The 15531-nt window shown below is 38.8% G+C and overlaps 1 protein-coding gene across 5 annotated transcripts in view; it reads left to right on the forward strand.

Annotated features, from left to right (window-relative positions):
• Positions 1 to 13942, forward strand: part of S100PBP (S100P binding protein) — a 37961-nt gene extending 24019 nt beyond the window's left edge. For all 5 annotated transcript variants that reach the window (XM_012765378.3, XM_012765380.3, XM_012765382.3 and 2 more), the window contains 2 exons: positions 7898 to 7982; positions 11266 to 13942. In XM_012765378.3, the coding sequence (XP_012620832.1) occupies positions 7898 to 7982; positions 11266 to 11374 (194 nt within the window). In that variant the 3' untranslated portion in view covers positions 11375 to 13942. The remainder of the gene's footprint in view (positions 1 to 7897; positions 7983 to 11265) is intronic.
• The last annotated feature ends 1589 nt before the right edge of the window (positions 13943 to 15531 follow it).

Here is a 15531-nt window from a genome sequence, read left to right on the forward strand (position 1 = left end):
TTAAAAGTTATTTATGGCCGGATATGGTGGCTCATACCTGTAATCCTAGCACTTTGGAAAGCCAAGGTGGGAGATAGCTTGAGTTCAGGAGTTCGAGACCAGCCTGAGCAAGAGTGAAACCCAGTCTCTATTAAAAATAGAAAAAATTGGCCAGATATGGTTGTGTGGGCCTGTAGTTCCAGCTCCTCAGGAGGCTGAGGCAGAAGGATTGTTTGAGCCCAGGAGTTTGAGGTTGCTGTGAGCTAGGCTGATGCCATGGCACTCTAGCCGAGGCAACATTGTGAGACTCTATCTCAAAAAAAACCCAAAAAGTTATTTATATTTTTAAAAATTATTGAGGACCCCAAAGTGCTTTTGCTTGTGTGGGATATATCTATACTCAACCATATTGAGAGTTAACACTAATAAATTATTAAAGTATTTATTAATACATTTTTAAATCATAATAAATCCACTGCATGTTAACATAAATAATACATTTGTATTAAAAATAACTATTTTCCTAACACAGATGTAAGGAGAAAAATAACCACTGTTTTACATTTGTACAAATCTCTTTAATGTCTAGCTTAATGGGACACTGCTAGATTCTCCTATCGATATCATATGTCACATAGCCTCCGGAAAATTCTACCATACACCTGTGAGAGAATGCAAATGGGAAAAACAAATAACATCTGAGTGTTGTTATGAAAACAATCTTGACCTTGCAAAGCCTTGACAGAGTCTTGGGACTCCCAGGGATCCATAGACACACTTGAGAACTGTTGCTGTATTAACATACAGTATACATCTTGAATTTATCACAGTATACCTTCAAATAATATATCACTTAACATATAATGTAAGGCTCTTAAAAGACACTTCCAAATCTCCCTTCTGTTGTTTTGTGCTATTGTTTTCATACATTTTATATATGTACAGTTAGCCTTCCATATCCATGAGTTTTGCATCTGCAGATTTAACCAAGCATGGGTAGAAAATACTCAGGAAAAAAACAATACAACAATAAAAAATAATTAAAATTTTAAAAAATATAGTATAAGAACTATTGTCATAACATTTACATTGTATTAGATATTTTAAGAAATCTAGAGATGATTTAAAGTATATGAAAGGATGTATATAGTCATATGCAAATACTACAAATATCATTTTATATAAGGGACTTGAGCATCATGGATTTTGGTATCTGTGGGAGGTCCTAGAACCAATTCTCCATGGATACTGAGGGACAACTGTATTATAAACCCTTCAGTACATTATTATTTTAACTTAAATAGTCACCTACCTTTAAAAGAAGTTTTTTAAATGAGAAAAATATTTATATTTACTCACATATTTACCATTTCTATTGCTTTTGATTCCTTCCTATAGATCCAAGTTTCCATCGGGTATTATTTTCCTTTTTCCTGATGAACTTTTAATGTTTCTTGTAGTGCAGGTGTACTGGGGATAAAGTCTCTCTGCTTTGGTTTATTTAGAAATTGTTTATTTTGCCTTCATTTATTTTTATTTTTTTATTTTTTTTCTTTTCTATCTAGAATTGGGGTCTGTGTTCTTGCCTTCATTTAAAAAAAACTATTTATTTTGAAAAATTATAGACTCTTAAGTTTCAAGGCTCACCTTAATTGTTTCCCTTCTCTCAGTATCACAATTCTGAGTAGTCTGAAAGTAGTTGTTTCATATGTTTTGCTCAGTTTCTATTAGTAGTTGCTTACAATGGGAGGTTAAGTCTCACATTCATCTTGGCTAGAAGTGGAAGTCTCTGTTTTGACTTTTATTGATAATCATAAACAGCAATGGTTATATAAATTCTGATTCTGCATTTGCCGAGACTGTTGAGGACATTCATATATCACTTAGTATCCCTGTTATCACTTCAGAAATGAGTTATATAATAATTCCTGTTTCTTTTACTTTTTGCCTTGCCTGCAAGGAAAATCAGTCAAGATTTCTACTAGATCATCGCAGTTTTGTTGACCTAGAGGTGATACATTTGCATTCTTGCTTTCTACTTATTTTTTTCTTTTTATTCCTATTTTGTTAATCTATATAAAAGGCCATGCCCCCTGTAACACATATTTTCTTTCCTTCCCTCTTCATTTCCTCCCCTGTATTAAGTATTTTAGATTGCATGGAATAGAAACATTATTATTTAAGTAACTGAGTTTAAGGATTTACAGGAAAAGATGAAGATTAGATTAGACTCTCAACAAACAACATAGTCAAAAGAATCAGCTGTAGAGCCAAGCTCCATGCCTCCTCATAAATGAGTACTTTTGTTCCTATTCAGGTTTTCCTTAATCTTATCTATCTCTGTGACCTTTTGCTGCTATTAGCTATCTCTTCCCTCCTAGAGCCCTGCCTGTATAATGTGCTGTTTTTTCTCATTCTCATTTTCACATACCAAAGGAGAGTATCTGATTGATTTACTTAATGACCTGTTGGTGCCTGGTCACCTTCTAGGTCATTAGGTAGTTAGCCAGCTGCAAGATTCTCTGTTCTTTGGTCATGTGTCACACTTGTTTGAGTAGGGTCATGTGGTGACTTATAAAACCTGTGAGAGGGTGGATGTGGTGGCTCAGGCCTGTAATCCTAGCACTCTGGGAGGCTGAGGCGGGCGGATTGCTCGAGGTCAGGAGTTCGAAACCAGCCTGAGCAGCAGCGACACCTATCTCTACTAAAAATAGAAAGAAATTAATTGGCCAACTAATATATATAGAAAAAATTAGCCGGGCATGGTGGCACATGCCTGTAGTCCCAGCTACTTGGGAGGAAAACACCTGTGAGAATTGGCATAGCAGGCACTCAACATTATCCATTCTCCTCCATTAGCATATAACAATTGATTCACTTTAAACTTATTAATGACAATTATTAAACTAGATTTTCCCAAAACCAGTCAGTTTAATATTTATAGGTTAAGATTTAGATGAATTATTTATCTCATTCCTGAAATACTGGGATTTTTTTTCCTTCCTAATTTCATTCTTAGATAAATTTCATCTTAGTCACAAAGCAAAGGACAGTCTTTACCACCTTTTAGCCACAATTTAAAATAAATCCATGGTACTGATTGTTGGTCCAAGAGAGCCCATCTGTTAGAGACTACGAAGAGAGGAAAAAATTCAGATGTTTCCATTCTTATTAGCATCTCTAAATTTAGAGGAAGAAGAGGTTGAAGCTATGAGCTAAAATGAAATTTTTGGATTATTAGCCTCACCTGGGTTTGAATCTTGGCTTTCCCATTTACTAGATGATAAATGAGTACTTTTTCTAAGCTTCAGTTTACTTATGAATAAAATTGAGATTGTGGTATTTGCCACCTGTGATTCTTGGAATTAAATGATAGCATCATGTAAAGCAGTTAGCAAAGTGGCACATAAGAAGTGCTTGATAAATGTTAACTTCCATTATCTCTAGATCATTAAATATTTTTGAGACAGAGTCTCACTCTGTTGCCCGGGCTAGAATGCTGTGGCATTAGCCTAGCTCACAGCAACCTGGGCTCAAACTCTTGGGCTTAAGCAATCCTTCTGCCTCAGCCTCCTGAGTAGCTGAGACTATAGGCATGTGCCACCATGCCTGGCTAATTTTTTCTATATTTTTAGTTGGCCAATTAATTTCTTTCTATTTTTAGTAGAGACGGGGCCTTGCTCTTGTTCAGGTTGGTCTCAAATTCCTAACCTCAAGCGATCAATCCTCCCGCCTCTTGGCCTTCCAGAGTGCTAGGATTACAGGTGTGAGCCACCATGCCCAGCCGAAATCTTTTTTTTTTTTTTTGAGATAGAGTCTTGCTTTGTTGCCCAGGCTAGAGTGAGTGGCGTCAGCTTAGCTCACAGCAACCTCAAACTCCTGGGCTCAAGCAATCCTGCTGCCTCAGCCTCCCGAGTAGCTGGGACTACAGGCATGCACCACCATGCCCGGCTAATTTTTTCTATATATATTATTAGTTAGCCAATTAATTTCTTTCTATTTATAGTAGAGATGGGGTCTCACTCTTGCTCAGGCTGGTTTCGAACTCCTGACCTCGAGCAATCCACCCGCCTTGACCTCTCAGAGTGCTAGGATTACAGGCATGAGCCACTCCGCCTGGCCCGAAATCTTATTAATAATAATAAGGGTTATCCTAAGCCAACAATAAGCTCTTAGTGCTAATGAAAACTAACATTTTTTGGTACATGAGCTGAGACCTGATTATTGAGCCCTTGTTACTCATGCTAGTACTAACAATAGAGCTACATGATTCTTACTTTCTAATCTCAACTATGAAATGTCAGTCTCAGAAAAACTTTTAAGGAAACTCAGCCCTATAATAGTTTTATATTTTTGTAATTCTGGCTATATCACTAGCTTTGTGACCTTGGGCAAATATAACTTTTCTGTGCCTCAGTTTCTTTACCATTTTTTATAATTTTGTCTGTAAAATGGGGAAATGCCTTTTAGAATTGTCATAAAGAATAAATGTATTGTTATATGTAAAGCACATAAGATAGTGCTGATACATAGTAAGTGCTTTGTAAATTGCTGCTGCTGGATTTTTTTTTTTTTTTTTTTTTTTTTTTTGAGACAGAGTCTCGCTTGTTGCCCAGGCTAGAGTGAGTGCCATGGCGTCAGCCTAGCTCACAGCAACCTCAAACTCCTGGGCTCAAGCGATCCTTCTGCCTCAGCCTCCCGAGTAGCTGGGACTACAGGCACGCGCCATCATGCCCAGCTAATTTTATATATATATATTAGTTGGCCGATTAATTTCTTTTTCTATTTTTATAGTAGAGACAGGGTCTCGCTCAGGCTGGTTTTGAACTCCTGACCTTGAGCAATCCGCCCGCCTCGGCCTCCCAGTGCTGCTGGATTTTAATTAACTCCTAGCAGTTGAGTATTTGAATATTAGGCTCATTGGGCCTAATTGGCTACTCTTTCTTCTCTTCTTTTAAAATGAATAGAAAACTTTGTAGGAGGTTTATAGTATATTTTTAGTCTCCATTGCCAGGGCAATTTTATAGAATCCAGGTGATGAGATGAGTGAGCTGAAGAACAGATAATCTTGGGGTTCTATTTTGGTGGACACAAAATTTCCATATATTGCCAGCCCTCCTTTGGTGATGCTTTGGTAAGAAAAGTGTATCTTGAAATTTTTACAAAGCTGATTCTCTCCACCCCACCCCTGCTGAGATGTCCTTTTTGAGGAGCTACAGGGAGTGGAGTGCTAGCAATATGAAGGTGTAGGGTATTAGAAAAGCAATTCTAAGGCCCAGGCTGGAGGATGGCTCAAGGTCAGGAGTTCGAAACCAGCCTGAGCAAGAGCGAGACTCCGTCTCTACCAAAAATAGAAAGAAATTAATTGGCCCACTAAAAAATATATATAAAAAATTAGCCAGGCATGGTGGCACATGCCTGTAGTCCCAGCTACTTGGGAGGCTGAGGCAGGAGGATGGCTTGAACCCAGGAGTTTGAGGTTGCTGTGAGCTAGGCTGACACCACGGCACTCTAGCCTGGGCAACAGAGTAAGACTCTGTCTGGAAAAAAAAAGAAAAAGAAAAGCAATTCTATGGCTGGGCGTGGTGGCTCACACCTTGTAATCCTAGCACTCTGGGAGGCCGAGGAATCTGAGACCAAACTGAGCAAGGGAGAGACCCCTGTCTCTACTAAAAGTAGAAAAGATTATCCAAGTGTGGTGGCTCACGCCTGTAGTCCCAGCTGTCAGCTACTCAGGAGGCTGAGGCTACTCAGGAGGCTGAGGCAGGAGGATCACTTTAGCCCAGGAGTTTGAGGTTGCTGTGAGCTAGGCTGACACCATGGCACTCTAACCTGGGCAACAAAGTAAGACTATGTCTCAAAAAAGAAAAGAAGAAAAGCAATTTTAATGATTTTTTATATGTTCCTCTGGTCCCAAGAATGGCCAGAAGGATATCAAGATCACCAAGAATAATTTAGAGGTTGCCAAGGACTTATATAAAAATGTTTGCAATCCGACTAAGAACTCTGACATTTAGAGAAGGAAAAAAAAAATAGAAAAGCAATTTAATTGAGACCTTTGATTTTAGCTTAACAAATCCAGCAGACAAAGGAATTAATCAATAGTTCCCTTAAAGGAGAAATTCATTTCTGATTTATATTTCATTCTCAAGTATAAAAGTAATATGGCTTTTTTTCCATATGAGTGAGACTGAGGATTCTTTTCACATATTTATTGATCATTTGTATTTTATGAATTGCCTGTGCATGTCCTTGACCCCTTTTTTTTAATGAAGAGACTTAAGAGGACATTAAACTTTTGCCAAATGTGTTTCAAATATACTTTTCATTTTGTCAATTATCTTTTACCCTTGGTTGTGCTTTTTTACTTTAAACATATATAAACTTTTAATTTTAATCTAACAAATCTATAAATTTTTCCTGAAAAGTATTATTGTGGTTAGAAAAAAATTTCTGAGTGCCATAAAACATGTCACAGTTTATGTATAGATGAATCCATTTAATAAATGCTTTTCCTTAAAAATAGAAGGTGATTTGTCACAGGATTTGCAGTCTTTGTGAGCTTGAGGCCTGAGGCTATAACACCATTGTAATAGCTACCACTCACTGCACACATGCTGTGTGCCAAGCAATATACTAGGTCTTTTATATACAAAATTCCTAATACTCAACTTCATGCTAAATAATAATATTGTCCACTTTTCATAGATGAGTAATGAGGCTTGATATAGCCTTGTTAGACTGCTCTTGGTTCCTGAAAGCATAGAAGATAAAGTAATGAGAAACTTGTAAATTAGCAGAACAAAAGATCTCCACTGCCCAGGGCAGTGGTTGTTAAAGTGAGGTTTTCAGTAGTGAGGTTTTCAGACCAGTGGCATCAGCATCACTTAGGAATTTGTTAGAAATGCAAATTCTCAGACCTTACCCAGACTGACATAATCAGAAACCTTGGGATCTGGGTCCTGCAGTCTGTTTAATAATACTTCCAGCTGATTATGATACCTGTTAAAATTTGAGAACCATTAGTCTAGGGAAATTATTTCCTAACTAGTGTTCTATTTCTACTGGGTTTCAGCCTAAGTCTCAGCCCTTAAGTGCAAAGTTAGCATTGTTGCATAGTAGCAAGAGTATGGCATCACACAAGAGCTAGTTGAAACCTGGGTTATTAAGCATTTAAGGGAAGTTCACCTCCCTGAGCCACATCTCTGAAATGCTATTAATAACATCTATCTCCATGTAAGATATTTTTTAGAATTAAGTAAGATAACATGTAAAGTACCTGATACATTGCCAGGCTCCCAGGTGTTTGAGAAATTGTCTATAGCAATTTTTCTTGTTAGCAAAGAGCATCCATCTCTACTGTTCTAAACTCCTTTTGTTTCTTGAATGTATTTGCTATCTTTTGTCTCTGGGCCTTTGTATTGACTATTTCTCTTGGACATCCAACCTCCTGCCCCACTTTACCTCACTAACTTTTAGATATCCTTTAGATCTCTTTACTCCTCCTGGAGGGTGCTTTTCCTAACACCCACTAGTCTCTATCACAGCCTGTATTTCTCTATAACTGTATTCATCACACTGTTTGGGAAATATCTGTCTCCTTTATAAACTTCATTGAGGTACAATGTATCGTTCACTGCCATATTCCTAGGGACCAGTAAAGTTCCTCACATGTTTTAAAAGCTAGTAAATGTTGAATGAATGAATCGTGGCTACCATTATTGCTCACCATCATCACTGAAGGGCTGGCTTCCCACTCTGGTTTGTAGTCTTTATGCTGACTGTTTATGCAAATCATAAGTAGATATTATTGAGACCAGTGCCTGTTTTCTCTTTCCCTGAAAGCATACACTTTGAGCTTGGCTGACATAGTTGTTCACTTAGCTGCTTCCTAACCACAAATCCCTCTGTATCACAGGTCCCTGGCAGGAGCTGTATGCCTTGATGGAAGTTCATCATATGCAGAACTCAAAATGGCAGCATCCTTCGGACCTCACTATGAGGTGAGTGGATGATTAAAAGGAGGAAAAAAGATAGAATTTGGCTGTAGGAGCAATGTAGTGGGGAGGTGGGGTTGAAATTGTTTCATCTGAGAGGTGGAAAAAAAGCAATGCATTATAATGGAATAAGAACTGGACTGGGCCGGGCACGGTGGCTCAAGCTTATAATCCTAGCACTCTGGGATGCCGAGGCGGGAGGATCGCTCAAGGTCAGGAGTTTGAAACCAGCCTTAGCAAGAGCGAGACCCCATCTCTACCAAAAAATAGAAAGAAATTAATTGGCCAACAGATAGATAGATAGATAGATAGATAGATAGATAGATAGATAGATAGATAGATAGATAGATAGATAGATAATATATATAGAAAAAATTAGCTGGGCATGGTGGCGCATGCCTGTAGTCCCAGCTACTTGGGAGGCTGAGGCAGAGGGATTGCTTGAACCCAGGTGTTTGAGGTTGCTGTGAGCTAGGCTGACGCCACAGCACTCTAGTCCGGGCAACAGAGTGAGACTGTCTCAAAAAAAAAAAAAAAAGAACTAGACTAAAATTCAGGAAACCTAGGTTCTAATACTAGCTTTACAATTTTTAACCAGCTACGATTTTGATCAAGTCACTTCACTTTTCTCTGGTCCTCACATCAGTACAATGAAGATGTTAGACTACTTGGTGTCAAAGAACCTTTCTAGTTCTAAAACATGGATTTTTGAGGCAATGTGGCTTTACAGATTTATTCAGTTATTTGATTCAGTTACTCAGAAACCTTGGAATCATCTTTGATTCCTTTCTTTCTCACCCCATATTCAGTCCCTCAGCAAATTCTATAGGCTGTTCATATATAGTTGTCCCTGGTATCCGTGGATGATTACTTCCAGGAGCACTTAAGATACCAAAATCCTCAGATGCTCAAGTCCCTTATATAAAATGGTAAAGTATTTGCATATAACCTATACACATCCTCCTGTATGCCTTAAGTCATCTCTAGATTACTTATAATACCCAATACAATAAAATGCTATGTAAATAGTTATTATATTATATTTAGAGAATAATGACAAGAAAAAAAGTTTGTTCATGTTCAGTACAGATGCAACCATCTATTTTTTTCCTGAATATTTTCAATCCACGGTTGGTTGAATCTACGGATATGGAACCCATGGATATGGGGAGGGCCAACTGTATATCCAAAACCTGACCATTTCTCATCATTTCACCTAGATTATTGCAAGTTTTCTAAATGTTCTCCCTGCTTCTGCCCTTGCCTGTCTACTGTTCCCAACTCAGCAGCCAAAGAAATTCTTGTAAAGCATAAGTCATATTTGCTCAATATTTTCCAGTGGCTTCTCAGCTCACATCTTCCCATTGTCACAATCCCCTACAGAAGCCTGTATGCTTTGGCCTGGGCTCACCAAGTTCATTTCCTACTACTCTTCCTCTTGCTCACTCTACTCTAGTCATACTGGCTTCCTTGCTGTTTTTTGAACATGTCAGACATGTTCCCCTCTCCAGGGCCTTTACACTCACATTTCCTCTATAGTTGCCAAGTCAGCAGTTCTCAGAAGGAAAGGCAATGTAGTGTAATTTTTATTAGATAAATTCTGGAGTCAGATGTGAATTCAAATCTAGACTCTTCTACTTACTCTGTGTGACCTTGGGCAGGTTATTTAACCTGAGGCTCAGTTTCTTTACCCCTGTACAAGTAGTTAATGAAACTACTTTTCTAGTAGTTTATTAAGTTGCATTAAGTTCTAGTTGCATTAAGAAAGACAAGGCCTTTTAAGAATTCAGCAAGTATATAGGGATAGATAAATGTCAAATACTGTTAAAACTACTGTCAAGCCTGGCTATTCCTCATAACTACCTGTGCAGATAACCCAAAAATACAGATATTCAGGCCCTGATTCAAGGGATTCTAAGTCATTAAGTCTGGGAGGAGGGAAGGGGCAAGAGTCCATGTCTAAAAGGCTTCCCAGGTTGATATCAGGAGCAGTTCTGGAGTTGAGAATGAGATCAAATTATCTCAGAGCGTTTTGGTCAGAACTCCAGCCTAGCATGACTAAAGGAGACTTAAGAAAATTTACTTTGGCCGGGTGCAGTAGCTCACACCTGTAATCCTAGCACTCTGGGAGGCCGAGGCAGGAGGATTGCTCGAGATCAGGAGTTCGAGATCAGACTGAGCAAGAGTGAGACCCCATCTCTATTAAAAGACAGAAAGAAATTAGTCGGACAACTAAAAATATATTTAAAAAATTACCTGGGCATGGTGGCACATGCCTGTAGTTCCAGCTACTTGGGACACTGAGGCAGAAGAATCGCTTGAGCCCAGGAGTTTGAGGTTGCTGTAAGCTAGGTTGACACCACAGCACTCTAGCCAGGGCAACAGAGTGAGACTCTGTCTCAAAAAATATATATATAGGCCGGGCGCTGTGGCTCACGCCTGTAATCCTAGCTCTTGGGAGGCCGAGGCGGGCGGATTGCTCAAGGTCAGGAGTTCAAAACCAGCCTGAGCAAGAGCGAGACCCCGTCTCTACTATAAATAGAAAGAAATCAATTGGCCAACTGATATATATATATAAAAATTAGCCAGGCATGGTGGCACATGCCTGTAGTCCCAGCTACCAGGGAGGCTGAGGCAGAAGGATCGCTCGAGCCCAGGAGTTTGAGGTTGCTGTGAGCTAGGCTGACGCCACGGCACTCACTCTAGCCTGGGCAACAAAGCGAGACTCTGTCTCAAAAAAAAAAAAAAAAATATATATATATATATATATATGAAATTTACTTTGAGTCTGTGCTATTAATTTTTCAGTCTCTAAACTTGCAATGTGATACTCATATGATGACTTACCTTCTCTGGGAATTTTATTCTAATTCTAACTGCTGTGTCCTGAGCAACCTTGAACCATGTCAGACAGGTATAGGTCTGATGCAAACAATGAAATATAGATCCTGCTGTAAATTCTTCTGGAGGGATAAAATTTTTTCCTACCTAAACATTATTCTACATTAGTTTTCTTTAGAACATTGAGTATGTGGCACATACTACCTTAATACCTATGTGGGAATTAGGTAGCTTTGGGAATCGGAAGGAAATAGCACCTATGATGTGGCTTTCATATAAATAGTATAAAATTTCTAAAATTTGAGAATCAAAATATAAATAAATATCTTTTCCAAAAGAAAAGAGATGCTTAAAATAGTTGTGCTGGCCTTTATTTGTGTACAAATAGCTATTACGGCTGAAACATTCGTTTTGTTTTTACTCTCTCTCTCTCTCTCTTTCTCTATAGAAACTATGCCCGCCGACAGAAAACTCTGCAAAGATACAGTCTCACTCAGTGGGTTGACAGGAACATGCGAAGTCACCATCGATTCCAGCGTCGCCAGGATTTCTCCTAGAATCCATTTATCTCATCCCATCAGCAATGAAGGTCCCTATCCAGGGTCCTGTTCAGAACAGCATCTCCTTTTCCTCCGCTGTTTTGTGCTTCGTAGAATTTAAATTTCATTTTTTATAAGATTTTTATTTAAAGAAATTGTCACCTTTTGGAAATGCCCATTGCTGACTTGAATTTTTTTTGTATGAGCTCTCTCCTGATTTTATGTGTCTGTCTGTGTTTAAGCAGTGTTAAGTTGATACAATTTTTTTGTTTTTATTTAAATTGAAGGTGGCTACTTCCTGAAAGCCAGCATTAAGCCAAAACACCCAGGCTCAAGCATAATACCCACCTCTGTAGAGGTGAAATCTACTTGTGGTGCCCAAAAGAAGTCATCTTTTAATCTCCTGTAAGGAGGAGATTCTTTACCAGGCTATAAGCCAGTGTTAATTATTACTGATGACTTGTGAATGGATATAGGTCACTTTTAACAGCCCCTCTTTTATTTGAATCTCTGAATATCCTTTAGTATTTTAAAGTTGGCAATCCAGGAAATTTGGAGTAGGAGAAAAATCCTGTTGAAAGGACAAATTAAAAGTGTAAGTCCTCTCCTCTCCTTTCTGTACCTACTAGCTGCCATTATTTATTTTTTATTTTTGGCTTTTTTTCATTCCTCATTAAACTTATTTTGCACAGTAGTGTTTACAGATCTTATACATTTTAACTCTGACAGAATACTTATGACTAACCCCTGACCCCTGTTGAATACCTTGTGGTTTTGTGACTGGTTGTCTCCTCTGCCTTTCTTCAAGGATTTTCTCCCCCCACACACACACCTAGTGATCACTCTGTTCCTTAGGTTCTACTGGTAGTACTCCTTTCCTGTATCCTGTGAGACATGGATATGCCCCTTCAGAATGGCCCCCTTGCTGTCTTTATTGAAGAGCTGCCCAGAGTCTTGACTGTAGGACAGGCCAGTACCATTTTGTGGTCAGTTGGTCTTCGGTTTCATCTGCTAAATCCCAACTTTAAGCATGGGTTGATGTGTCAAATATGGGTGTTAGTCAGGGAACCTCTATCCTGTGAGAGAAATTTTGGAGAGGTACTCTTGTCTTCATTATTAGTTAACAAGAGGTGCCTTTAGACCCTGGCTGTTACCATCTCATTTGGTCAAGCCCCTGATGCATAATTTCATATAACTGCTAAAGTGGGTCTAATACAGTTGTGACTAAGCCTATGCACAAAAGCATTACCTAATCTTAAAGTTTGGTATTCTAACTGGAGTTGACAGACTTTGTGCATCTGTCTTAATGGATGTCTTAGGAGTTTGTTATTCTCTCTTTGCAAATAGCTCAACACATCATTTTGAGAAGTTTTGCAGTCTGGCATTTTTGCTACTATTGTTTATTCTCTGAAGTTGTTCATAACTGCTATAGCCCCTATCTTGTTTTATACTTTTATCAACCCCATCTTTGTATATGAGTAACACATCTTAAACATCCAATCCCACTTTAGAAACTGACTTGGGAATACCTTGGTCATTAAGATCACCAGTAAATTCAGATGGATATCCCTAAGTATTTACTGTTTATCCAGTTAAGGATTCTCTTTTCCTTAGACATTGGTTTAGCTTCTAGGACCAAAATGCAAAGAAGAGGTTCTGTTGAAAAGTAGTAGTCAAAAGTCTATTATTTCAGTTGGCACAATTGGCATTTACAATGTTAGTCACTTCTCCAGGCCACCCTAAATTAGCTTGGAGTGAGACGTGCCAAATATCCACCTTTGGGACCATAGCATAGTTAAAATTAAATGAAGCTGGAATAGCTAGCATTGCAGCTGTCAAGTTCCCACAGATAACTCAAGGAGTAAAGGGATAGCATTTTGCTTAGGCCAAATTCTGACTCACGTTCCTGCCCTCTTGGTACAGAGGGGTTTAATGAATGTATAAGGAGAGCACTGCCTTTGCCAAATCAAATGAGTGACAGGTTAACTAGGAAATGTGACAATCACATTTCCTCTTAGCTCAAATAATTGTTTTTCCAAAGCTTTAGCAGCTTAATTAAATCTGTTGGACTGGGGGAGGAGAGAGCTGTTCTCCTAGTGGTTAACATGGTATTCTTTAAGAAGAAAACACAAAGCCAAAGAAAACTCATTATCTGGCATGTTCGCCTTAAAGATGGTAGTGGGTAGAATCTGGAGTTTTAACAACTTTTCAAAGCTGTATATCTCTTGTATTTGATGTGGCCTCTAAGTCTATTATTTCAGGTAGAATTCTTGTTGTATTTTTTATTTTAGTAAGGGTTGTATGCATTTATTTAACTGCCTGCCTAGCTTTCTTCATGACTACATTCCTTCACCACAGGGGTCTTGACAAAGCAGAGTAAAAATGTGCTGTTTACATAGTTTACTTGTAAGTAAGGAGCCTGAAATAACCTGTAGTTTTGCATCTAATACAGGCCCTGATTTACTTGTGTTGTTGTCAGGATCAATTATGAAACCGAAGTTTGGTGCCTCCTCTTTATCATGTTTTTTCCCTTGTAGCAGTTGTGTTTAATGTCATTAAAAAGAAATAAAAGTTCTGTCAGTGGCATATATACTGTGGCAGTCTGTTGTGGGCTTTGAAGGAAGGTTATTTGCCTTCTTCCTTGCGTGGGTAGGCAAACCTTAGTGGGGTATGGGAGGGGGCGGCAGTTAGTAGAATGTGGTACTGGGAAGATGAGGGTGCTTGCTCCCTATTCTTGCGAGGGTAAATTACAGTGTGGAGAAGGGTGTTCTAGCAGTTAAGAAATGTTGAAATTGATTGGGATTTGCAGCTACATATGGTGCATGTCAGGAGCCTGACATAGGGAGAGCCTGAAATACCATTGTGCCACTGTTTGCAGAGGGGAAAGATGGCTCAGCCCTGATCGGGTAGGCATTCCCTTGCATTTCATTCCTCCCTGTGGCTATGTGGTTAGCTTCTGTGTCTCTTCTTCTGCAGAGCTAGCACCAATTAAGGAGGAAGCCATGCTATCCCAGGGCATTTTCCCTTTGAACAGGATGTAAGAAACTAGAATCAATGGTACAAAATTGATAGTTGTTCTTAACCCAACTTCTCCAGAAACTTCTCCTAGAAACTGGGTAAAGGTTGGATAAGTGTGGGTAGATGTGGGAGACACAGCATTCCTTAGATCCCTTTTGTGAACCTAAGCTTCTTAGACTTACCTTCAAGAGCAAGGATAAAAGGGAAGGCGATAATAGTTTGTCACCTATATTAGCCAATGCTTTTAATATCTCAATTCATGCTGAGAAAGTAAGTAGCAGCATGTTTGGATAGGCTCTCTAAGTTTTGTCTAGCATATATATTCTAGATGAAATATATATTCTATGTACAGGCAAAAGGCTCAATATAAGTGTGTTTGTTAAGTACTCAGCAATATTCTGTCTTTTTATTTTAAAATTTTTTTTCCTTTTTAGAAAGCCTTCATATCATGAAGCAATTTGATATTCTGGTCTCAATCTGAGGTACCCTTCTTGACCTATACAGATCTATTTTGTTCCTGTCAGATATAGATACCTGATCCTTTGTTTATGTTAGGGAAAAGTGAGCAGGAAAAGGAGAAATGGTCCTTCTTTAAGATGAATGGGGTCGTTTTCTAACCAGCCCATTTTGAACTTTTATAGGAAGAAAAAAACCCAATTACCTAAAACTAGAAAGCAGAGTTCTCTGCCTCTCTTAGTGTTGTCCTGCTTTTCTAAGGGAAAACAGAATTATTCCTAAGCTGATTCTAGGGTGTGCTTGCTTTGTATGCCAGAGCACCTGTCAGGAAAAAAATTTCCACTTGTCACAGGAAGTGTCAGCTGGTCAGTGATGGAATAACTTAGTGAACAAGCTCCTGCCTTGTCATTCCTCCCCACCTGTCCTCCCCCTAGGACAAATGGAACATGCCATAGACAGAAAATCTGGCCCTCCCCAGCACCCATTGAGAAGGGGGTGGAATGTAATCTTTTAGGTAATCTTTAAAGCAGTCTAAGTGACAGTCCCGAAATGCTGTATCACTAAAGAACTATTTGTACACAAAGATCTCCCTCAACTGAGCTTCAAGCTGCACTTGAGGGTTCGGGACTATTTTGTACTGATGGAGCTTGGTGGGGCTGTAGCTGGCGGGGGAGTGGGGTGGGCAGGGTGTCCCAATTATA

This window comes from Microcebus murinus, chromosome 2 (assembly GCF_040939455.1).
Source record: "Microcebus murinus isolate Inina chromosome 2, M.murinus_Inina_mat1.0, whole genome shotgun sequence".
In the NCBI taxonomy this organism is placed as follows: Eukaryota; Metazoa; Chordata; class Mammalia; order Primates; family Cheirogaleidae; genus Microcebus; species Microcebus murinus.